This window comes from Triturus cristatus, chromosome 8 (assembly GCF_964204655.1).
Source record: "Triturus cristatus chromosome 8, aTriCri1.1, whole genome shotgun sequence".
NCBI lineage: Eukaryota > Metazoa > Chordata > Amphibia > Caudata > Salamandridae > Triturus > Triturus cristatus.
Genome location: NC_140591.1, coordinates 312,956,038 through 312,983,036, shown reverse-complemented (window position 1 = coordinate 312,983,036; position 26,999 = coordinate 312,956,038). Strand labels below are relative to the sequence as shown.

Below are 26,999 nucleotides of genomic sequence, written 5' to 3'. Positions count from 1 at the left end.
GTGCCCACATTCAGCACGGACCCCTCATTCATGCTTTATTAGATGCAATACATCTACCCACTGCAATATCAATTATGAAATGTAAAGCTCATACGAAAGTTACTGATATCATTTCTCAAGGCAATGATTTAGCTGACAGAACAGCTAAACAGACTGCTCAAACTCAAACATCCGACATGACAAAGACAATAGTCCTGACGCCAACACATTGTATGACGGTTAAAGATCCCGCTCTTGACGTAATCGACATACAGACACATGCTACACCAGACGAAATAAAGAAATGGACTGAATTAGGAGGGATCCAAACGGATCAAGGATGGTTGATGAAGGAAAAGTCTGTGTGGTTCCTTCCTGATTCAATGGTCCAAGTTATAATTAACACTGTACATAGTCCAGCACATCTAGGAGAAAAAGCTATGCTAGATAGCATTCAACACATTTGGTTCAATAAACATTTACGAGCAGCAGCCAAACAAAAAGTTCGTACCTGTATGATCTGTTGCCAGTTCAACCCAGGAAAAAGCGTTCCCGTAGAACAGGGTGGATTTCAGCCTCCTGATCATCCTTTTGAAGTCCTCCAGATGGATTATATCCAGATGGAACGATGTAGAGGATTCAAATATGTTCTCGTAGTTGTGTGTGCTCTTTCCCGTTGGACGGAGGCATACCCGGTTTCAGATCACACTGCCCCGACTACTGCCAAACAGTTGGTTCGAGAATTCTTCCCACGATACGGTTTACCACGTGTTGTTCACTCAGATAACGGCCAGCCGTTCTCGTCCGAATTAATGAAACACGTTTCGCTCCTGTTAGGCTATCAGTGGAAATTCCACTGTGTCCGACACCCCGAGGCAGCGGGTCTCGTAGAAAGACATAATCAGACTCTGAAAATAAGATTGTCCAAAATATGCAGAGAGAAAGGTGTCGACTGGGTAGTAGCATTACCAGTTGCACTCTTTTACATGAGAATGGTAGCACACTCTCGAACAGGGCTATCCCCGTATGAAGTGATCTTCGGCAGACCACCAAATATGTGGGGGACGCCCATACCACGCAAAATAACTGATATTGACTGTAATATGCTGACAGATTACTTGGCTTCCTTGATGTCTGCACTACAATCTTGTCATTCACAGGTAGCTGCAGCTTTTCCTGACAACACTGAGGTGAAACCCCATGACGTAGTTCCGGGAGACTTGGTCCTCGTGAGGAACTTTGATCGAAAGACTCAGCTGGAACCTAGGTGGAGGACGCCCCAGCTGGTGTTGCTCACCACAAGAACAGCCGTGAAGATCGTGGGCAGGAAAGGCTGGATTCATTCAAGTCATATCAAGAAATTTCATGGACCACAATCAGAAGTGAATACCACACCTTGTGTGTCTTCACCCATTGACTCAAAACTTCCTTTTGTGGAAAAAAGTGATTCCGAACATTATAAATTAAAGCTCAGGCCCAATCAGTCGAGCAATTTGATTGTTTAAGTCCTCTCCAAGGTGAAGCGGTTGAATTGTCTCTGACATGTATCCCTTGGACCTGAATAGAGAAAGCACCCGAAAAATGTTGAAACGACAGGCGTACTGTAAATCACTGCGTAGTCATTGCATAGTGACGTTATTAATTTTGTTTTTCTCAAGTCTTTTAATAATTACTGCAAGTATATTGTTGCACATATATTACCCTATTTCTAGACATGTTTACAATGTTACTGCCGAACATTCTTTTAGTGAATTACCTCCGCTTGAGTTGTCTTATAGATTTGCGCTGCGCAATAACACGTTTATTAATATGTTACATCATTCCCATCAGGTCAGCAATGCTACAAATTGTTGGATATGTGGCCGACTCCCTCCCTATCAGAATTATAAAGGAATTCTACCTCTCTTTCCATACCCGTTCACACACAACGGCTCCTGTGGAGCATGGTTTAGTCTAATTAATTCTCTAGATTCGAATTCTGCAGTTTATCAAGATAACTGGGTATGGGGAAATTTGAATTTAGTTTTACTTAAGGTCTGCTATCCTAACAAGGAGGGATTTCCCCAGAGAACAGGAACTGATCTCGAAAATGAAGTGTATGGATTAGGTAATTTTACGCTTAATCTTATGATCCTAAACGTCGAATCCGAAGCTACTCCAATTTTGCCCGCTATGTCAATATTTCCAGTAAAAGGTGAATTATGTGTAAGAAAGAATGGTTCCATACATATGGGCCATAGTAGATGCACCACTGTAGTAGAATTTAGTGATCAAGGCAAGTCTACATTTAGAGCTTCCCGCCATTCCTATTTCATATGTGGTCAGACGGCATATGTACGTTTGCCTCTAGATTGGGATGGTACCTGCTACATTGGATTTCTTTTGCCACCTGTTTTTCTAGCTCCTCCTGATTATCACAGAAATACTCATTTAGTACACAATAGACAGCAGAGAGATCTCCCAATTGTCGATTACACTGAAACAGCATGGGAAAAATACACAGATTTCAATAAAGGTTTCTTTCCCTATATAGGTACAGTTACCAATAGTAAGCTGATACGTAGATTAACCAGAACCCTTGAAGCAGTAGTGAACGAAACTATTTCCGCCTTAGGCAATTTAACAGAAGAGCAGTCTGCTATGCGGATTGTTGTGCTTCAAAATAGTCTTGTCCTTGACGTTATCCTGGCCGATAGGGGCGGAGCTTGTAGGGTCATCGGATCAAGCTATTGCATTTTTCATACCAGAAAATTCGCCATCTGTATATAAAGCCATAACTCGCCTTCATAAGATTGTAAGCCAGATACACCAGAATCCAGGCACCTGGACTTGGTCCGGTTGGTTTTGGAGTGTATTATCTACCTTTGGATGGAGGGTCCTATCCTTCCTAGGTATTGGCCTTCTCATACTATTCAGTTGCTGCTTATGCCTGCAATGTGGACCAGCGATTTGTGGTCTGTGTGCCACATCGTGCATTCCACATCAAGATTTTCATTCAAGATCCCGGAAGAAGAAAGAAGAACAAATGATGCTATATGAACAGATCAATGGATTAATGAAGATTGATATCTCTTGACGGGCAAGTAGGGGACAAGGAGGGAATGTGGAAATATGGATTTTTCTGGTCAGTTATGTCCCCTATCTTGGACCCCAACGGTTCTATGTGCATGTTACAAGTACATGTATGTTCCCTCCAGTTCCAGTTATGAAGACGCAAATACATGTGCGTCCACCGTTAACATGTCCTCTGTTGATCCGCCATGAATGGGCCGGATATTCCATTCCTAAGTACGAAAGGCCACCGCCTTTATATGGTTCACTTATGCCATTTTACAGTCCAGGCAAGTAGGCCCTGATTCTGTCATCAAGCTTTTCTTGCTTTCTGTCTCTGAAGCTCCAGTCCGAGCCTGCATCTGTGACCATGAACTTTGTCTCATTCTCTGCGCGGCTCACGAAGCCTGACATCAGCCTGCTGTCTGCCAAAAACTGTATTTCACCTTCGAAAATTATCTGCTCCGTTCCCTGCCCGATGCATTCCTGTCTAGTAGTTTAAGTAAACATTCTTCCAGCTACCGAGCAAAGGCCCGGCTTCTCTGTCTTTATGCAAGTAATTCATAGCCCTGTTACTATGGAAGATTCCGCCCTCGCATTTAGTGTAGACACTTAGACGCTTGTACACGCACTCACAGTCAGTATAGAATAGATTTTGTTCGAGAGACCTTTCTTTTGGATAACATAGTTCTTTAAACATAGGATGTTAGATATGATTTGGGATTAGGTTGACTTGACCCTCCAGACTTCTGTCGCCACATGTAGAGCCAAATGTCAAGTCCCCTTCACCCCCTAGTTACACGTCAATCACACGTCATGCTGCTACGCGCGCATATCTGTCAAGTATTTCTGCTGACATTGCGAAATTCTTTCATGTAACCGCCCTCTTATGACATCACATCTGATGACGTTCTTTAAATCATTCCCAGTTACGCCTATTTCAGCTACGCATGCGAAATGTTATCTTTGCTATCAATTGTTACGCCTCTTGTATTTGCTTCACTGTAATGCCTATTGTATAAAAGTAATTGATTGTCAATAATGTATGTACTTCACTTCCTGAACCTTCGTGGTGATGGAACTTGGAGCAACCGATTATAATCGACCACTGGAATAAAGCCCATTCCGAACCTCTAATACCACGGATTCTGCCTCTTATTTACTGAGCTATTTTATTATGTTTCTGTATCAAATTAAATCCCGGTAATGAAATTATTTACCACATCCGCAACAAGTCAGCTTTCCCCACAATTTCAGTGCAGGAAAGCTTCCAAGACAGGGGACTCCCCAGAGGGAAAAGAGTCAAACGATTTTTCAGCCCCTTTACAAATCACATGGTAACAATGACATCTTAAACATTATAACAAATATTTTTAAATTATTGGTGGGTCAGGAAGATTTAAAACATTTACCTTCCACATGTATTGAGGCAACAGACTTCAGGTGCAGTAATCCACACGAAGCCACTCTAGTAACTTGGGCTTCTCCTAAAATCGCTGACCTGAGTCTAACAAAACACAGCCTTTTCCAAGAGTGGGGAATTATCATATCAGAGCCTCCGGAGGAGAAATACCCAGTAGTGCTACTAAAGAATTATCAAACAGAATAATCCACAAAGGATAGCACCCAATTAGGACAAGGACAGGGAAGGACTATATCCGTATTAAGAAATTCAATAGGGGAAGGTTTTGATGCTTACCCTTCATTAACAATATCAATAAATCAAACACAAAAATGCATTTGTCATCTCCCAAATAGCACCAAAAATGATAAAGCAGATTGGAAATGGCTTTCCGCTACCATCAACCAAAAAAAAAAACTGATTGACAGGAACAAATTTGCCACAATACAGTCTATCATTGGACTCCAAATCGACATAGGACAAGAAATGCACTAAAGCAACAATATAATTTGGTCAAAACTGAAGTACATCATGGAAAAACCAAAGGAATTTCAGTGGATAATACCCCTTCTCAATCAACCCTGCTTACATGGGACATCGCAGGCATCAAAAAACTACTTGTTGAGTCAGAACTCAGTTCGTATTTCAAAAAATTTGGCATCATATGCATCCAAGAGACATGGGAAGAGGAGGAACACCCACTGGGAGGATACGCAGAAATCTTCACCCCCGCACAAAAGTCAAGGAAACATGGTCATCCCAAAGGGGGACTATCCATATATGTAGCATTAAACAAAAACTTCTCCTTTTCCAGTCTCCCAAGCAACCTTTCATTTATACAAGGTATAAAAATAAATAATTGGATTTACGACAATGCCCTGGGATCTGTCATAATTTTAAACATTTACATCCACCCGAATTCAACTAAAAAACAACGAATTGTAAAAATAATACAGAGTTATCTTCTGTCTTTAGAAATTCTGCATCAAGGTATCCCCTGCATAGTTACAGGAGATTTTAATATAAACATGGCTAATCACCAAGGAATAAGAGGAAACTTAAAAAGAACAGACAGACATTGAGGCATCCCAATCCAAATTTCTAAATTCGGTTCACTCAATAAATCAGATCATGAATTATTACAAACAATGGAAGACTTGGGCCTTCAATCATTAAATGGTCGCACTCAAGGAGATATTCTAATGAGTGCCACAAGGAAAATTAACAAATCAAATTTGTTTCTGGGTTACACTTTTGTATCCCTTAAACTTTTTCACAAAACCTCATGTTTCAAAATCTGCGATTGGTGTGAAAGCGACCATTCACCACAAATCTTTAGCATTATCAATTATAACACGAAGAGACAAATAAATAAGCCTATCGGCATACAAGACACAAACTGGAAAAAAATCAGATGGAATCGAGTTTCATCTTCCCAATATAAATTTTGGAAAAAGTCTGGCTCAACACTTATCTGGGATCCTGAAAATCCAATCCTGGCCTGGAGTCAATCACAAAAAGAACTCAAGGCCACTCTGGCACCACCAAACAACTTTAAAGCCCATGTCATCAGTATAATCCACCCGAATTCAACTAAAAAACAACGAATTGTAAAAATAATACAGAGTTATCTTCTGTCTTTAGAAATTCTGCATCAAGGTATCCCCTGCATAGTTACAGGAGATTTTAATATAAACATGGCTAATCACCAAGGAATAAGAGGAATCTTAAAAAGAACAGACAGACATTGAGGCATCCCAATCCAAATTTCTAAATTCGGTTCACTCAATAAATCAGATCATGAATTATTACAAACAATGGAAGACTTGGGCCTTCAATCATTAAATGGTCGCACTCAAGGAGATATTCTAATGAGTGCCACAAGGAAAACTAACAAATCAAATTTGTTTCTGGGTTACACTTTTGTATCCCTTAAACTTTTTCACAAAACCTCATGTTTCAAAATCTGCGATTGGTGTGAAAGCGACCATTCACCACAAATCTTTAGCATTATCAATTATAACACGAAGAGACAAATAAATAAGCCTATCGGCATACAAGACACAAACTGGAAAAAAATCAGATGGAATCGAGTTTCATCTTCCCAATATAAATTTTGGAAAAAGTCTGGCTCAACACTTATCTGGGATCGTGAAAATCCAATCCTGGCCTGGAGTCAATCACAAAAAGAACTCAAGGCCACTCTGGCACCACCAAACAACTTTAAAGCCCATGTCATCAGTATAAGCGCAACACCTGGTATTCCAGCTCACTTAGACGACAACGAAGAACCCTGGACAGAGAAATGAAAGCTATTAATCTCCAGTTAAACCCACATAGCCAAAGAAAGTTTGGAGAGATGAAGAAGTCTTATAAACAGGCAATATGGGAAGCAAAGAGAGCAAATCCGAGCAAGACTGGATAGATATACTTCATGCCTGTAAAGCCAACTCAAAGTTAATATGGTCAAAATCAATCAGATAGTCACTGCACGGGATCAGTGGGGGACAATGCCACTGAAGAAGTTTGGAAAGCTCATATATCCGCCCTATATGACATGAAAGACGATCGGCCAGTAAACGTAGCGGATATTACTTGTGAAACAACGTTGGCCTTTACACAAAGCGAAATCTCAAAAAGAATCGAGAAATGTAGGGGGAATTGTGCACTTGGCCCAAATGGCCTTCCAGGGGCTATATAGAAAGAAAACAGGGCTTTTTGGAGCCGCTGTTTCCAAACTTTATTCAACATAGCATTGTTTAACCACAGAAACCATCTCGGAAACTTGGCATGGCTCAATCTTACAGCCAATCTATAAGAAGGGTCCTTATAGTTCCCCTGAAAGCTATAGAATGATAGCATTATAAGACACTGATTCCAAAATATTCACAGGACTTATTTTAACATAACCTGAAGACTGGGCTGACAAGAAAAACTTAATACCATATAATCAGACTGGCTTTCGATCGAAAGCTAGTACTTTAGATAATCTGGTAGCTCTTAACATGATTGTTGACAAATGCTTGTCAAAGAAACAATTATTATATACACGTTTTGTGGATTTCTCAAAAGCCTTCGACCATGTCAACCACAATTTATTATGGAAAAATTGTGCAGTTGGGAAATCCCACCAAAATTATTACGTGCAATTCAACTTCTATACTCTAATAATTGGACCCAGGTCAAACTCAGCCAAAATACCAACCTGACAGAAAAAAATGTTATAAAGAGAGGTCTGAAGCAAGGCTGCGTCTTGGTTCTTGTACTTTTTAACCTGTTTTTGGAAGATCTTAGTGCTTATTTGGCGACAACTAATTCTCATCCACCAAAACTGGCAACCAGGAACATAGCATCATTACACTACGCTGATGATCTTGTTCTCATGGATCTAACTGGGATGGGCTTACAGAGACTACTTAACCAACTAAATATTTATTGCATTGAGAATGAAATTACTATTAATTTCTTGAAAACGTGGGTAGTGGTTTTTGGCAGAAAAATAAATAAGAAAGGCAGCTGGTCATTGGGGGGAAACCATTTCTAAGAGCAACGTCATACAAATATCTTTGAGTATGGCTACAAGAACGGCAGTCACACAACCTACATCAGAGTGCATTAAAACCAAGAATTGCTTCCCTAATCTCAGCTTTCAAGTGAATCCACCAGAAATTACAAAGCCTGACATTCCAGCCATTACTAACTGCAATACAAGCTAAATTTATTCCAACTCTCTGCTATGGCACTTAAGCTTTCCTAGGTAAACTCGGGTCTTTCCTCAATTCTGTACAAACTAAGGTCTTCAGACTTTTATTTCAGTTACCCCAGAGTGCATCCCCCTCTCAGATTCGACTAGATTTCAGGCAAATAAACCAATATTTAGCACAAACAGGTGCATTGATCAAATACATGTCATTAGTAAGATCCTCGAATGGAAACACATTACAAGCTTTGATATGGAACGAAATACAAAACACCATGGACCAAAATTCAAACAACTGGGTCCAAGCCTTCAATATAGCATTAACGATGTGGAGAGCTAAACAACTATGGGACATGGCACTACCGCATGACTCCTTCAAAAACAGTAATCAACAAGCAAACAAGGAAGTTGTCATGGTTTGAAGATAAAGAAGAGTTTAGAAAAAGAAGGTATGCTTGGAAAACGATTGACACTTACAGGGAGCCGCATCTCAGAAATATTTTACGACATTACTTGGATCGTTTTACAAAAATAAGCTACTGCAGTTACTTTTTGGTCTAAGCCAAACATTAGAATACAACCCCAAATGGCAACCGCAACCTCTGAATACAAAGTGCAGACATTGCTTACTAAATGAAGAAAGTTTGACTCACATTTTATCAATTTGCCCGATTTTATTAATAGAAAGAACAATATTGTTGAAAATGATTTTTTAATATGTATAGCATTAGATCATGTTGGCATGTCCTTTAATTATGTATGAATGGGGAATCTCCAAAAATAATAGCTGCTTTCATAAAATTGTATCTTAAAGGCGAACGATTATTGATCGCAAATAGTCTGATGAATGCAACCTAAGGATGGATCCAAAGTGACTTTACTTAAACATGGCACAACATGCACTCCGGCGATGCTCAAAGGAAATTGTAAAAATCTGAATTTATCAGCAGAATATGTTTCTTCTTAATGTTTTTATCTGTGCAATATTTTATGGTTTTTATTAACTTAAATAAAATCATTTACTTACTAGCCTTTGTATTTATGTAAAGTTATCTTCTGTCCGTACAGATCTTTTTCACGCTATAAAAAACTTCAAAATATATATATAATATAGTCATTAATAAATATAAACAATGTGGTCTTTATTTACAACATATTGAGCCCATCTGAATCCAACCTAAATGTGTAAATAATGTAGTTCTTGGTGAAATGTTAACTACATAGGCGAAAGTTGCCATTTTCTTGAATTTTGCATTATGAAAAATTCACAAAAATTCAAACTAAGCAGTCCTGCATAATCTTTTGCCAGGAGGAGAGGTACTGGCCACTGCTGTGTTAACTGATGTCTTTCACCTCAGGAGCAAAATGAACAATTGATGGATGAAATGCTGAACAATGTCAAACATTCGCCCCAGTACAGAGATCTGGGCCTGGTCCTGAATCCATAGTTTTTTTGCTCACAGTGCCTTTCCAGTTCGGACCCAGCTATATGCAAATCAGTCTTGACCCTGCTCCCCATGGCAAGAGTCAAGCCCAAACTATCAAGCAGGGTCATCCCTGGACTGGAAACAAGCATGCTGGGACCGGTTTCAGGGCATCACCCTTCATCAGCCAGGCTAGCTTGACTCCAGTGAAATGGTGAGCACGGGGCCCAAGTTTGGGCATACCAGTCCCACTTAGGGTGAGAAATACAAAAAGAACAATTGATGGACGGAATGCTGAACAATGTCAAACGTTCATCACTAGTACATAGATATGGGCCCAAGTCTTTTTGCTCACCATGCCTTTCCAGTTCGGACCCAACAGTATGCCAATAAGTCTTAACCCTGTTTCAAATATTCAAGTAATGTAGTGCAATACCATACACGGCGTCTTGGGAAAATCAAGCTTGGCTATATGCGAGGAGGTTTGATGCTGAAACGCTTTTCTGATCCAGGCTTAGAGAAGACACTATCTGATATCTTTGGAATATTTTGGTTAACATTTGATTTTCCAAATATGGCGTGTATGATATTGCACTACACTGCTTGAATATTTGAAAAGTCAGAACTAAGAAAGATTGTTAGGTATTTTTCATATACGATATTTTCTCTATGATGACTTCTGTGTGGTTTTGTCAGGAACTGTGATCCAACATACAATCATGAAGGTTGCTTATTAGATTTTGAGGAACAAAACATCAAAAAAGAGTTGTCATTTAATATTACATGTTTTTGAGTTCCTCTGGCTTGTACTGCTCTAATATTCCTTCTGAAGTTTGTTTTCCCTGAAGAAACTGTTTTTCACTCCTCGTAATACATGTTGGCAACTTGGCAACTTAAGTATCAGTATGAAGGTTTAAGGATTATATAAATATGTGCATAAGAATGAGATATCTTTATTATTATGACTAATTACAATGAACCTATGTAATATTTTTTAATTCCCAGTACAATTACGTCATTCCAAATTTATTTCTGTTGTATGGTAAATTTGTACAAACAATTCTTGACTCACTACTCTGTGTTTCAGATTCTCTCATGTTGCTCAGCCAAAGTCTTCCTAGTGACATGGGGAAGTCTGGGTTCTGCGATATTCTTGAAATTAACGCAGGAGGACCCTGTTCACTTGGAAGGACTCAATTGGTCATAGACTCCCCAGTGGGATTTTACAGATAATGTTTGGGGTTAACATCACCACTACAAGTGCCCAGTGCTCAAGGTCACTACTGTGGTTTAAGATATCAATTTTTATGGATGTTTGTGAATTGTATTCTGGTTGTGGCATACAGCCAGTCAAAGGCCAGCTTCAGGAGTCTCCTGACCTCTAGAATTTATTTATGATTAGAATTTCTGGGTGCCTTTCTACAGCCTCTGGCACTTCTACTTTCTTCTTCTTATCAGCAGCTTGAATGAAGGGTCCTGGACGTGCCATCCTGTCCAGTTCTGGGGGATTCTATACCTGGGGTTCTCCGGACAGGCCTTCCATGGCAGATCACCTTCTCTACGTGCACTCACCAGATGCAAGGTGTTGTGTATTAAGCAAGAGTCTTGGTGCCCAATCCTCACGGCATCATAGGAAGACCAGTCCAACCGCAGACCAGTGGACCCACTTCTTTCAAGGTCCCCAACAAGTTAACCTTCTGCTGGTCTTCAGAAGGAAGCAGGTAGCTAATGCCTTTGACCCTGAGAAGAGAACAGTGGTCCACAAGATTTCAGGAATACAAGCACAGGGTGGGGGACTCCATATTCTTTCTGCTCCCATTCTGTTTAGCTGTTCACCCCTATGGAAGGGATCAAAAGTGGTGGTGGAAGAACTAGAGCATTGGGGGTCACCAATCCAATTCAGTGATACCACAACATTTCTCCACCTCTAACTGACAGCTCGTTGGTGTCCTATGCCTTGCACAGTAATCTGGGAAGAATTAGAAATGTTAGGCCCCTCTAGAATCACAGAATACCACTTTCCTGAGCTGAAGCTTCTCACACCCAACCCTCCTTTGTTCTTTCCAAGACTTCAAGGAAATCTCCTCTGGTGACTAGAGCCAGAGGTCTTCCTTTGATTCATGTGGGAACTATTTGAAGGGTACATTACAGGGAGGTGCTACTAACAGCTAGGGAGAGTTCATCCTCTGCCTAAATCTGTCAGCAGAAGTCTAAGCTCTCCGAGATGGATCAATGTTGTGCAGTGGAACAGTTGACCTCAAAACATGAATCACACATAGGCTGGCTAAGAGAAAAATGCATTACTTATTATACATGAAAGAAAGCTTATAGAGTGAAATGGACACTTGGTATATGTTACTGACCCAGAAATTGATGTATAAGGATATCCTTGCAGCTTATGCCAACCAAAAATTACATTTAAGGGACGCTTTTTCCAAAGTACTAAACAATTTAAGTACTATAGATTTACATTTGGAACATTTGGGCAATTGCTTTTTATAAAAATGTATTTATCTTTCCTATTGATTCAAAAGGACTTTGCAGGTAACAACCAATTTAGCTTGGGTCTCATCTATGCACAGAGCTACTTGTGTGCAGATGTCAGACTGAGTTAGACAGGTACTCCTTCTCCAAGCCTCCACATGTGCGAACATGCTTCTGAATACTTGTCCCACACAAGTGACACAACCTCCTCAAAGCTCTTTACGTCAGAAGTACACAGCAAGTGACCTTATTTTAGAATATTAGCACTAACTGTTCAGCTCACATCAATTTTAATCAGAGTTTTATAGTTAAAGAGACATCTTTTAGAAGGCTTATTCACAGCAGAGGTTCAAAAACCAGTGTTTCAAAAGTAAAGAAAACTGGGGGCTTCACAGGTCACATCCTGTTTTCCTACAGGTGCACTATGCTCAAAGATGCTAGATAATGAGCTGGATCATAATTTTGTGCATTGTGTATTATGCCAGGGTGCCATCACTGTAAAAATGTGTTTGTGACAGGAAAATGCATCAACATAATACCAACATCTGTTTTATTGTATGCCCATTGGCACCTTGACCATGCTCTTGACAGGCTACATGCAATTTGAAGATGCACGTGTGCACTGTTTTGATATTGTTGCACATGGACATTGTCTTTCACCCAGGCTGTGTCTGATACCCATGGTGTTAAACCCATCGGTTTCTGGCTGGCTGGGATGTGTTGAATCCAGTCCGAATCCACTGTCCTAAACAGGATAAGTACGATACACATGTCCGATAACCTGTGCTTACCCTTAGGTAGCTTGGCACCAAGCAGTCAGGCTTATCCTCAGGTCCAAATTGTAAAGTATTGGGCAAAACACCACCCTCGCTACACACTGCGTATGCCCAAAAAGACTCCACACTGTATGTATAAAACACTGGTCTTTGTATTACACACACAATGAAATGAAAATGAAATACACATTGTATATACCCTTTACAGTTAAATGCAATTGTCAAACTTTCCCATTAGCAGCAAAATGGCATGAGCACTCATGCCCTAATCAAAGGTATTGATCAAACACAACATTCCACGATATCACGATATCGCAATCCCCAACAGTTGCAATGGTTAAGCAATCACAGGTATTTGACTACACCTTGTGACCCAGCCCCTCAGTCACTCAACTACACCAGCCAACGATACACGCTGCCCCTGCTGACACCATGTTGATTAGATTGTTGGAACCGCCAAAAATGGAAAGAAACAATTACTTAGTTTCGCCCATCCATATTAGACCTTCAGGCGCCCTGCACGAGTGCGGGATCACCAACCCCCCCCCCCCCCCGTAGACAAAAGGTTGTGATCCAGGAAGCTGGCGCACTTCCAAGTCTGGAGAAATGTTTCTCCTCAAGCGGAGGTGTGAGCTGCCATAGCTCCAGACAGCCAGTCGTAGGTGCCCACAATGAAACCCCTTGGGCCCAGTCACGATGTTCTCCACAAGAAAGTACCTTGTGTCTTGGGTCCAGGGAGAGGAAGCAAGTGACCTCGGACGGAGGCCATGATGTCAGATTCTGTCGTCCTCCAGATCTGGAAGTCGAAGACAGTCTCAGCTCCCAGCTCAGGTCCCTCAACACCCCTCGAACACCACATGCTCCGCAGAGCAAGCTAGAATAGGTCCCCTGGTTGCAAGCAAGGGTCCCTCGGACTCTGCAAGCTTTCCCCGTACTCCTCTAACTCATCACGTTGCGGCACCTCAGGTGAGCTGCTGATCTTTACAAGCACACTCCTCTGTACAGTGTGATGATGCTGTATGTCAGGACGGTCCTTGTCCCGACAATCACTTCCACACATTTTCACCCCACCCTGCGTGGTCCTTACAGGCTTGCGAAAACTGAGAGTTCCTTTGTGTCCCTTTGATCTCGTGGACAGGAGGCCAGTTAACCTGCCATTGGAGAATACTTGGGGACCCAGGTCACGACAGTTGGCACTTAGCTGCAGGCCAGCAATGTCCAGGCAAAATCCACCAATTGATAGTCCCCTTCCTGGAGTCCGAGAAGCTCCAGGCCATCACCAGTCTGCGATTATCCAGTTGCTGTCCCTCCTGCCCTAATAATTCCTTTTGTCGATGCCCCAGCCAGCGTCAAACCAGCCTAGTCTGGTTCCAAATCCAAAAGCGTCTCTTACTTCTGAGGCCCCAGTCGTTATATCCACAATGGCCTTTAAAGATGCAATCAGTTCAAAAGGCCACCTTTGAAATGCACAGGGCCTCTCTGAATTTTGTCTAGTCTGCCATCCTACCCCGGGAAGTTTGATCACTATCTTTAGGGAGGTCAAAACCCCCCCCCTTTGAAATGCAGGTCCCAATTCCACCCCCACGTAATGGTCCCAGAAAGGCCTCTCAGAGTCAGAGGTCTGCAGTTTCCCTTGAGCCCCTAGTTTATGGCCCTCTATCAGGAATGCAAGGATGTAGCTGTCCCTCCAGCACCCAGATATGAATAGGAGACAGGTCGACAGGCAGACAGAGCCACAAGCATCGAAATGCCCACTTTCATGAAGTGACATTTCCACACACGTAATGTCCGATCCACTAGCACTGCCGAAGAGGAAACACCAATATGAACTCATAGATATCAAACTCTACACTTCTATTATTCTGCACGTAGAAAATGCTGCTCAATAGATTTTCCCTACCTTTCCCCATGCTAATCCAATGTGAGAAGTAGGCCTCGACATACAGAACACACCATCAGGTGCCATTCACCACCCTTGCATGTAAAGCAAACATGCACATGCCCTACCTCTTCCCAACACCACATACTGTCCCCAGGGAGAACTTCGATATAGCAAGATACATGCAGAACCTTGGCACATGGCTTTTTAAATGTCGAGCTGAGTAACAGTAACCTGTGCACACCAGCCCCACCAGGGCAAACATGTGGCACTATCTATGAGCTACCTCTGTGGATGGCACAACCAGTGCTGCAGGCCCACGGAGGAGCACTCGGGGTACATGCCCTGGATATATGTCTTACCCCTAGACAAGGAATTTACAGCTAACTTGAATAATCCAATAATGTATACACCAATCACCAGTATGTATATAACCAGCACAGCGCTTTGGCACTGAATGGCAGTGTCAAACACGCTGAAAGTCCTCAGGCTGTCAAAACAAGGCCCAAATATGACATCAGTAAGCAAAAATGTCAGGGAAGACCACCCCAAAAAGATGCCAGGTCTAACACATGAAAATCATTGTAAATGAGCACTGTATTTTTTATGCACACGCTCCAGTATAAACAGTTAGCAGCCAAACAGAACATACACAGTTAAAAATCAGAAACTATTAGCATTACTATTACAATGTGTTCATAGTTTGAAAAAATGGAATAGGAAACTATGCCATAGTAGATGCAGTGTGCAGCAGACCAATGTGTCTGAGATGATACACAGAATCTTTGGGAGGAAAAAAAGGCAGAAATACAAATTCTCTTTAGACTTTGGTTATAAAGCAACCAGTATCAACAAAAAAGGAAGGGTAATGGCCTGATTTAGGGTTGAGATGTAATGGAAAATCCTTTGACATGTGGATGAAGTGTCAACTTGTACGATGAATCAACAGAGGGACGTATCTTCCAACATATGAATCCGGTAGAGGAGAAAATTCCGCCCACTGATTCTTCACTGTGTTTGCCACTTCACACACTAGTTTGTGGATCTTCCATTACATCTGAACTCTGAGGTAAAAAGTGTTGCTTATCAGGCTTCTGAGTTTCTCCTGAGACTGAGCTGGAAATGTTTTTTTATCCTAATTAGGGATTCAGTCATATCCATTCTATCCAAATGACGATTCCTCAAAACCTTTGAAGAAATGGGACAGTTGGCCCTGAATATTTGAGACTTACATTCCAACTTGTATCAAATAGACATGGCACGGCAAATACTGAGTGTGCAGACATCACAAGAATGTTTAAAAATGCATTGGAAGTGAAGACAGAGATGAGCTGTTGTGATCAATGGGTTCTCAGAGTTAGATCACAGACTTGCAGCCCAAACACCACTCGCCGGCTCTAAACCATCGAAATGCATCAACACCTTTACACCACTAATCCATTCAATCTGGATGTTACTCGTGATATTGACGGATTGTAATACCTCAGGGTCCATCTTTAGATTTATGATATGGATTTGGCTTTCAATGACAAAAACTAGTGTCTCTTCTTGTTATTCTCGTATTGTTGTTCTTTCGTATTGATCACTGTGATTGTTGTTGTGGTCTTATGTGTATTGGTTTTGATATTGACACCAGCACACATTTTTGTACTTTATATGAACTGTGTTTTTAAATTGACCACAAAATCTTTTTAATAAATTGTTTTTAATTTACATTCACTGTTTTTGTGTCAACACACTGTGTTTTTGGTCAGTACAGCAACTCTCAAGATTGTGTGTATGTGATTCTGAGCGAATGAGGATGGATAAAGGGCATCGAAGTAGTCTCCTAGAAAAATTTCTTGTTGTTTTCCAATGTGTGAAACAGATTACAGTAATAGCCAGCCAGCAACAAGATCTTTGATTTCAGTTGAATGGAATACAGTATACTTATTTCTTTTCAGTTGTGACCAAGAGTACAATCTTTGTCAAATATTGGCCATAGGCCTAGATATGTATTTGCATGTTGCTAAATATGGTATGCCTGCACCACCGGCTGTCCATTGTTTGAAACTGAGAATAACCACTGTAAACAATATCCAATGAACATCATTTGATGAAGCTCTTATTAAGCATAATAAAGAAACAACATAAGACATTCAGTGATGATCCAAGCATTTCCTTCTTCAAGGGCTTTGAAGCAACAGGAAAAACCAGAGTGGAGGTACTGCAAACAGCAGGATTATGACACAAAGAGCAGCAGGGACTCGAGAAACAGTAAGCATGTTAGAAGGACTAGCATAACAGTATGTCCGCTACGCTGGAAGCGAGCTCCTTCCAAAAGAGACTGAGTACAAGGCAGGCAGGAGCAGAAACTCTAGTATTTTTAAATACACTTTCAAATTTTTAAATTACTTGTATTAAATCTATTATTATCCATAATCTCCTTACTCTCCTTCATATGTTTCATTACATCTTGCAGTGCCAAGATTGTTTTAGACGGACATTCATACAGGTGCATATAAACAGGAGAAAATGAACAATTAGAGGCCTAAAACTACCACCCGGAAACTTTTTTACATTCTGCGGTTTCTCGCTTCCCACCCAGTAAATCACAGAGTAACAAACAATGCCATGTCAAGTGCAAACCAGCCCTCAAAGGCAAACTCTGCTATGTGGCCACTAAAAATCACCCAAAAATTTAAATAGAGTGCGAATTTCACAGAAAACGTCCGTAGCCTTCACACTTACCTGGCCATTTGCTTTTTTTTTGTATTAACGTGGTGTAGGCATTTTTACAATACTGTGTTTTAGGCATTTATATCATCATTAGGGATTTTAAAGTGGAGCACCTTTTGAGTTAAATGTGTACGCATCTACTGCACAATATAGGTCACGATATTCGCCTGAAGGAAGTCACCATGCACCACAGATAGCAAATGCAACCTTACCAATGTTGCCTCGAAATGCGCCCCAGCGAACAGCCTTTCAAGCCCAGTGTTTATACCGCGTGTTCCTTTCGGCACTTCCCTGGTTCTAGCCTATGGAGCCGAAGCCCAGACTCGTACTCAGTTAACAGACTTTCACCTTTCTTTCTGCACGTCATACGTTGTGTATTGAGAACAGTAGAACGGCCTTGACGTTTCTTACTACAGCTAGAAGTAATTTCTAGTTAAATTTGTGGGGTTATCAGAAAATGTCAGTGTGGCAAAAGGCTGAAACAGTTCAACAGAGAAATGTCACTTGAAAGACTTCTTTGTATGTATATGCATGTCTAAAAAAACACAGCATTCTCTGGATAGTATTTGCAACACTCTAGAGCACATACAGTAGAGGCGGAATACAATACATTCCGGCATATATTATGTGCCCGACTTCTTGAATGTCTTCTTTATAACAACACTCTCAATTTAAGAAAGATTAAGGATAGTGCTTTGACGGCTCCTAATCGGGCACATTTCGCTCAACGCCGGATGCTTTTTTTTGCTATACAAAATTGAATTATAACAACCGCAAAACTATTGTTGCATACATGTTTACAAAATTTAATCTCAAAATTATGCATTCCGCACACAGATCATTTTTTCACCTCACGAAAATATGTAACAAACTACAATACTCTATACAACCCAAACGTAACAGGCATTTTGTTGGAGAAATGTGATACACGTGGACGGCCGTCTCTCCCCAGGAAACCACAGACTGACCCTCAACCAGAAGTGCAAACAACCCGTACCAGATGGAAATAATTTTAAACGCAACCAGAGATTCGGAGACGTAGGAAAAGAACGCAGTGAGCAGTCGGCAGTTCAACAGCTGTTCGCTGTCACTGACGAAGCAAAACTTGGCGAAAAGATATTTGTTTACCACGTACCTCTGTTTTCTGTCAGAAATTTGGGCGCTAAAAACGTGTCTTCCGAGCTGAGGCGCGGCTATAGTCAGTCGGTGACTTGTCCGCCACTTTCAAACCAGGAGTGGGAGATATTTCGAGCCTGGCCCGGGAACAATCATTGGAAGAAAATGCGTTCACATGTTTGGCGACGTCTTGCATTCCAGCCCACTGGCTGCACGGACAAAGCTAATTTTACTCAGTGACTAAACAGCCTGCGCCGCCGCTCCACGCATGACACCCCTGAGGAACCAATGCTCAAATAACTGTTACGTTGCCCAAAGCCCCGCTCAGGTAATAATCGTCACTTTTCATTAAACGTGTTTTTTAATTGCATATACACTTGTGATTCCCTTTACCACACCCTCAAAAACAACTCTTCTGACAAGTGCAATACAAAACGAAAAGTTTGAAGTCGCTTGTGATATACGCAAAGCCAGCACAGTCTATACAGCATGTAAGTGACAGGACAAGATAAAATGTACTAGATTAAGAAAATGTTGCACTTAGAAATAGTAATTGTATTTATATAGCGTTTGCTACCCCTAAAGATTCGTCAAAGCGCATTTTGGCGACTAGCACGCTACTCCGGAACCTGATAAGGATTAGTATGTAGAAATATGTGTTAATTTGCCCTATGAGCATTAGGATGGTGTCGTGAAGACAGAGGGGCAGATTTACAAGCCCCTTGCGCCTCATTTATGCCGCCGTTGTGTCACTTTTGTGACGCAGCGGCGGCGCAAATCCTGCGCCATGGTGCAGGGTACTTACAACGTGACGCATCTGGGAGATGCGTCACGTTGTAAAGCCCTGCGCCACATGTAGGCGTTCCTGCGCGGGGGGGCGTTCCGGCGCAGGAACGCCTCCTAAAAGTTGCTGAGTGAAATCTACAAGATTTCATTCAGTCACTTTTCGGCCCATGCTGCGTCAAAACCCTGCGCCTGCATGAAGCAGGCGTAAGGATTGACGCAGCATTACCAAGATAGGGCCCCCCAGAGCATTGCTGGAGCTGCGTCGCGCTTGCGACGCAACTCCAGTAATGCGGCACTTTTACGGCACAGATGCATCACGCATCTGTGCCGTTTTTGCCCCATGGTGCGCCTCATTGTAAATGCAGCGCATCCATGGTGGCGCAGCTGTGGCGCACAATAACTGGCGCATCCCTGCTGATATGCGGGGATGCGCCAGTTATTGTAAATATGCCCCAGAAGATGCAGATCAATGCTTAACTTGTAAGTACTGTGTAATAAAACTCCCCGAGACGCAGACAAAGAAGCCTCCAAATATCAAAGTAGAGGGAGGTGAAGTAGAAAACACAGCACTGAAAGAGGTTTCAGAATACACCGTGTCCCGAAAAGCCTTAGAGAGACATCTTACATAGGGCCAGAAAAGAGAAAGATTAGCTATGTTAGTGTATTCAAACTAAATAGAAACAAGCATTGCCAAAGACAGTAGCTCACTTTTTAGGTCTCGCCTAGCGTTGCAGCGCGAATGCGCTGCAATCGCTTTTTGAGGCCTGCAGTATACACTATAGTGTGGAAGCTTTGTGGAAGCCCCGCCCACTCTCCGGCCCATCTTCTTTATTGGCTTAGGTTCTAAATGCTGCCTTCTGATTGGTTTTAAGCTTGTTAGTCCCTCCCCATAACAGCCATGTCAGTCATTTGTGTCCTTCCAAGGCTACTGGCCCCTTCACAGCACCGACTACTTTCTTCTTCCTAGGTCTCGCCTAGCGTTGCAGTGCGAATGCGCTGCAATCGCTTTGTGAGGCATGCACTATACACTATAGTGTGGAAGCTTTGTGGAAGCTCCGCCCACTCTCCAGCTCATCTTCTTCATTGGCTTAGGTTCTAAATGCTGCCTTCCGATTGTTTTTAAGCTTCTTAGTCCCTCCCCATTACAGCCATGTCAGTCATTTGTGTCCTTCCACGGCTACTGGCCCCTTCACAGCACAGACTACTTTCTTCCTTTGCCCCCCTCCCGCAGTCCGATGCCTTCCCGCCGCCGCCCCCCCTGGTGTCTCGTCGCCCGCACACATTGCTATGTGCAATGCAACAGGTCTCGCTTAAATGCGAGTCCTATTGCATTGCCAATGCTTGTTGGTATTACTCTAATCTGTTTCACGCATTGCTTAAGGGTCACAACATTATATAACCTACCCTGTAGATGAGACAATATCTGCGGTTCAGCAATTAGACGAAAGAAAATGTATGCTCTCCGGCTTTCCCTTATTCGCCACGCCAATTTCAGTGCCGACAGAGCCCACAAGAGGGCAGCAGAGCTCCAAACAAAATGACTTCGTAGGAATTTATTTTCAAGACAATCAAACTGTCCATCTCAGAACCATCATTTCAATGTACACTGCAGAATATGAAAATTCTCAATTTCCATACATGTGGGCTAAGTAAAACTCATGAATCCAACACACCTAAGAACTGATTTCAGACATTTTCAATTGTGCGCCCCAGGGAGTATTGTCCTTTTGTTCTGATCAAGATATTGCTTCAAGAGGAAAGGTTTATCCATTCGTTAAAAAGAGCGGCTTAAGTGTTTTTTACACTGGAAAATAAACATCCAGGATTTAATTAAAAAAAATATGAGATTTAGCACTTGAACATTGCTTGCTGAGTACAAACGTGTCCCCTACCTGTCCTGGCCCTAGCAGTCTCCTGTATGTGACAATCTCTGCTGCAGGATGAATCGTGCGCAGCTTGTTCTAAAACCCACAGCATAGCAAATATGCAGTAAGCATGTTTCAACAAGCATTGGCATAGCCAATTGGTCTCGCTTTTGGGACCTTCTAAGTATTTAGTTATGCAGCACAATATTCTTGGTGCAACAACAACTGTTGCATGGCTAAACACTTAAAAGGTCCCAAAGGCAAGACCTATTGGCTATGCCAATGCTTGTCTTTGTTGGTTTGGGTGTGTTTCTGTTAGACTGAGTTTGGCTTTGTTGTTTGTGGATGCTTTGGTGAGTGGTGAGTTGGGTTTAGTGGCTGTTTGTGCTGTAGTGAGTTATGTATATTGATTGACTTTAGGGGCTACTTCAGTTGCAATGAGTACTGGTTACATTTTTTGATTTTTAAGTTGTAATGTTGCAATGAGTCGTGTTCGGTTGTTGCATATTGGGCTTTTGCGTTACATGGAGTCCTGTTTGTTGGTTTTTTTCTGTTATTTCTGTTGCAGTGATTTTGTTGTTGTTGTTAGTTTTGTGCATGAGGATGTTGTTTTTGAAGCAATGGTGTTGGTGTTGGTACAATTTCTTGGGAGGAGGAGAAGGGACAATGTTTGTCTCCCTGACAGGGGCTCCTTTACCCGACCAAGGAAGTCATCTTAGAATACGTAATGAGATTTAAACAGTAATCCGTTGGTGGGGTCCTGCAGGGATAGGATGGGAGTGTGAGGTAGGAGCTCGGTGGAGGGGCGGACGCACAGATGCTTTCGGAGGGCTTATTTGAAACTCACAAAATAATTATTGTAGAATTGTGGACAGGAGTAACTTTATTTTCGGTAAAGCAGATGTTGGAGGCTGGAGGCGGATGTTGAAAAATAGCAAGAAACGCTATTTATTTAGACAGTCGAAAGACAAGCTAATCTGCATGTGAAAGAGACCGCACCACTATTCACCGCCTGTTAGTCACGCCTGTGTGCAAAAACTCCAGGAGGATGTGAAAACCATGTGACTGCCATCAAGCCTGGGTGAAACGCAAATATGGCATTTGTGTTAATTCACTGATGTCTTTTAAACTATTTTGTTTTGTTTTCTTGTTATAATTCACACTTTTTTTAAGGCATCGTGGTTCGCCACTGGCTGATTGCGGATCTGTTAAGTGCATTTTATTAACTTGTTTTAAGAAGAACTTTAAGAATATTCTGTTTGTCCTGTGGCGCCTCCGCCCATGTTAAAAACATATCAATGAAACTTTTGAAACTTTAAAAAAACTTTTAAAACCAAACAATCCGGGCAGTTGTCTCACGAGGTAATGTATGTCCTTAAAATAAAGGGGTTGTTCACTATCACCAGGTAGTTCTCCACTTAGTAAAATGTTTTCGCAAAATTGAATAAACTTTCCATAAAACTTGCAGTTTTTGGTTTAGCAAAAGGCGCTTAAATCCTAAAAATGGTCAAAATTCAATCATTAAACAAGCAAATGGTGCACGCGAAAGTAATGGCCAGCAAGACGTGCGGCCGCGACCGGGAGTTGTGTGCGTGAGCGCGCACAAAAAGGAAAAAAAAAATCAACTGTGCAGCAGTAACACTCCTCACTCCTTTGATGTAACAAATAAACTCGTTATAGTTCTTTCACAGTCTCATCAATTCAGAACCGAAGCATTTTTAATTTTATATAGAACGGAGTCATTGTTGTTGCTTATTTATCTTATGCAACTAACAACCAGTGACAAAGCCAATAGTCATGGCTTATTGTAGGTGTAATGTTACTTGTATTATATATCTGGATGCAATGACAGAAAGAGATAGCACACACCAGTCGGGCTGCACACAGAGTTTTACCTTAAGTGTTTTAAGCCACACCCTTAATTACATCGGCCTCGCCCTTTCGAGAGACACCCCTCACCCCAGTTTTTCATCCCACTTAAAGCTGTCAATGGCCATTACCACCCAAAACTTGTAAATCACTTTACTGGCACATTTGAACATGTGCAAGTCTGGGTAAGGCCCAAGCCCTCAGAGGAGGACCTACAATTTGCAGATCTGGGCACCGGGTTCCTAGTGTACAGCAGGGCAGGGGACTACGGATGGCCCTGTTTCATATTTGGGTGTGCAGAGAACCTTGAGAGTCATGGGTGCACAAGTGTGAGTGTGTGGGGCCACAAGAGCTTAGTAGGCACAACTATAGAGGAACTGTGAATGCACTTTGTACACCACAAAGGTGTATGTGCAGGAAAACGAACGAAGTCATTTATAGTGATAACTCGAGCTCAGGAGGCAGAGATACAGACGAGTACATATGCAGGAAGCGAATACTGCGGCTCTGCTTACAAATGAGGTGCTAAATTCTGATTTCAGTTTGCACGGAGTTAGGAATTACGAGTTGTCTAATAATTATCATAACCTCACAGTCTACTACTGACAGATTCCGGCATGTCGAACTTGCAAAAATTCATTAGCAGAAAAAACCTGGAAAAAGGCTAACATGCAGACTTTTGGTGTGTTTAATACTGAATATGTAAGTTGTGCCTCATTCAGAAGCTAAAAAGTCAGCATTAGAGGTATTTAACACAACCAGTAAATATCCAAACCCATAGAAAAAGGCATTTTAGTGGGAGCGGTAAATACCGAACTTTATTCCGCACAATATCCGAGTTGTTTAAGTTGCATGCTGAGATCTGTAGTCACATTTAACCCATTTTAAAATAAGGACTACAAGTTCCAGTATTCAAAGAAAATACTGGGAATGAGTGGCTGCTCCAGCACGGACTGGAAAACTTGAGAACCCTAAGGCGAATGAACATGAAAACTAGGCAGGTGTTGCTGGTGCACAAGAAAGTTAAGGGTACAGATGAGGGAATATACAGTGAACTAAAGCTAAAATAAGGCAGACATACACATAGATGCGCGTGCAAGAATGAGGACCAAGACACAACTGGATACACAGAGTGGAGTGCAACGAAAAAGAGGTCAAATGTGTGCACAGATAAGTATGCATGAGATAAAAGCTTAGCGGGGCATACGGAGAGACGCAAAAAGTGTGTGCGCAAGAAGCATGTGCTCATGGGGCGGAGGCAGTACAGGAAGCATAGAGACACTTAGTGGACGACCACTTCAGCGTGGCTGGAAGGCGCTAAAATATTTGACTAAGCAGGTAAATATAGTCAGGGAGTGCAAAATGCGCTTTGGTCTTTCTGCCCTGTGAAGTTCTCAGAGCAGTGGATGCGCTGCGTGAGGCGACCGACTTACCATATTAACATCGGAGTGGCACCGAGGGAAATTGGTGGGGGGGCTAAAGAGTGTGTGTAGGCCGAGCCCAGCGAGAGAAGGGGGTCTCTTCATAACCATTACATTTACACACCTTCTGTGTGCGAATTAATATTAAATTAATACAGCTCTGCGGGCGGCACGGTGTACAGCGCGCTCTTTCATAACTATTACAGTAAAAATATTTAATGTTAATGCTGCTCTGTAGGCTGTGGTGCAGTGCATTGTGCCTCATCAACATTATTACAGTTAAACTAATGGATGAATGCCTATATTAATGCTGCTTTGCAAGCTGCAAGGGGTACAGTGTGCCCTTTATTAATATTACATGTGCAGCTCTGCGGGCTGTGGCGCAGTGCACTGTGCCTCTTCACCATTATTAAACTAATGAACGAATGAATATAATGCTGCTCTGCAGGCTGTGGTGCAGTGCACTGTACCTCTTCATCGATACTACAGTTAAACTAATGGAAACAGCGGATTAAACCAAGCACAAGCGCACGTGCCTCGCGCGGCAGCAGGGGGGAGGAGGGGGGCCTGCGCGATTCACTTGTGGGAGCGATAATTGCTACCATATGGCGCCGCTCGCTCCCGCAAGTGAATCTCCAGACGTGCACGCGTTGCCATTGAAGGCAATGGAACACGTGCACGTTTTTGGCTGAAAAGCCGAAGCCATTGCTAAAGGTCTTTTTGCCTATGCAGCGCAATCGCGCTGCGTAGGCGAGACCTAAAAATGACTTAAAAGGTTTCTCTTTGCTACAGTGTACATGCAGTTCTCTTACTTTATTGACTCGTTCAAGTAAGTGAATTGTGTAGCTGTGGTGCGCCAGACCCCTGGACTGCTCACTTCACTGTGGTTACAGTTTGAAATAATAGAGCCTGCTTTGACCGCTGTGTGTATCTCCCAGCCTCTCCTGAGGCTTGCACAGCACCATGCTGTCATGACCACCACCTGGTAAAAGTGATTTGTTTTATTCTCCTTGTTTTGTCATGCTCCTTTTCTTTTTTTTGTGTCTAATTGGCATTGCTTCTGCCTTCTTATTCTTATTAGTCAATACATTATGCCAACCAAAATTCACAAGTTTATTATATAATCAGCATTGTACAAGAGAAGCAATAAAATAGCAATAGAATAAAAACACATACTTTCGATCACTGTTATGAAATATTTAAGTAAACAAGACTCGGTGTCAAGAACAGAAGTATGGGCATGGTCTTCAATGCTATGTCATGTGAAGTGATGCTCACCCTCTTTCATATCTGCCAAGGTTTCAGATTGCTATGTGTTATATTTTGATAATTTTGTTGTAATTATGACTCAGCCACCTTATGAATTTGCAGCAGTTTTAAGATCTTAGGGGTCGATTACGGTGGCGGGCGGACATAGTCTGTCTGCCATCGCATTGACAAAAGGGACCGCCCGCAATAGGTGCGGCGGTCCCGCAATACCAATTGCGATGCTCCCGCCACACTGGCGGGTGCATCCCATATTTTTACATTGTGGCAGGCAGTGCTGCAAGCAGCACATGCCGCAATGTAATGGCGGGTGGATCGCCACCGCCAGGCCAGCGGTCCTCACCGCCGGGCCGGCGGTGGCGATCCGCCCGCCATCTTAATCGGCCCCTTAGAGTTTCTCGTTGCTCAAATGGGTCAGACTTCTGATATTTATGTTTCGCTCATCTTTTATTGGTTGATTTTTCTTGCAAGAAAAGTGTCACTCATAGTGGTCCTAATGGCCCTCATAATTACACAGAAATTATGAAAATCTCACACATAGCAATCTAAAACCATGGCAGTTATGCTCTCGGGTAATTTCCGCGTTTCCTGCCTCATGCTTCAGCTGCTCGGTGTTTCTCCCACTGGGACACCGGAGCAGTAAACCCCGAGCCCTGCAGCGCACAAGGAACTTCACTTCCATTACAGTCCATTAAAGGAGCAAGTTGGTCAGAGCACGAGCCCGAAGCACTTCCACACACTGGGTGCGGGAGCCTGCGAGTGGAATGTGAATAGGAAAGCATTGCGCCACAGTGGGATGAGTGCTTTGTGCATTGTCGACGGAAAAGTATTTTTCAGATGGGTCAGTGCTTAATTTGTCAAATAAGGAGTACCGGTGCCCAAAGCTCTGCTCGGAAGCCCTATTAAATAAATGTCGGAGGGCCGAATACCATGGCTCTCTAGAATTGAAACCATCCCAGGCCTCTTTAATCCAGTACCTGATACCCTTGGCTCGTTTATTCCTCTTGCTGGTTCCTGCTGTCTCTCTTTAAGGCGGTACTTAAGTCTTTCTCATCCTCCTTCTTTCCCCTTTGTGTGTTTAGGTCGAGCATTCGAGACCTCTTGTATATACTTTAGTATATACTTATTATATACTTATATGTGTATGTACTTTGTGGGCTCTGGAGATTAGACCTAGGACTTGTCTGCTTCGCTTAAGGACTTTTTTTTTCTGTTTAACTGCCTCTATTTGTCTTGATAGAAAACGATCAGCAGAGGTCAGTA

General features: G+C 42.2%; 2 protein-coding genes across 4 annotated transcripts in view; one reads left to right on the top strand and one right to left on the bottom strand.

Annotated features, from left to right (window-relative positions):
- SGCG (sarcoglycan gamma) overlaps positions 1-18,777 on the bottom strand; it is a 967,353-nt gene extending 948,576 nt beyond the window's left edge. The window contains exon 1 of one of the 3 annotated variants that reach the window (XM_085621587.1): positions 18,549-18,777. The gene's annotated coding sequence lies outside the window, so the exon portion shown is untranslated. The remainder of the gene's footprint in view (positions 1-18,548) is intronic. The other 2 variants (XM_085621590.1, XM_085621588.1) reach the window with 2 other exon arrangements.
- LOC146802033 (uncharacterized) overlaps positions 18,665-26,999 on the top strand; it is a 104,268-nt gene continuing 95,933 nt past the window's right edge. Inside the window, exon 1 of the mRNA XM_085621592.1 lies at positions 18,665-18,857. Coding sequence (XP_085477718.1) covers positions 18,798-18,857 — 60 coding nt within the window. The 5' untranslated portion in view covers positions 18,665-18,797. The remainder of the gene's footprint in view (positions 18,858-26,999) is intronic.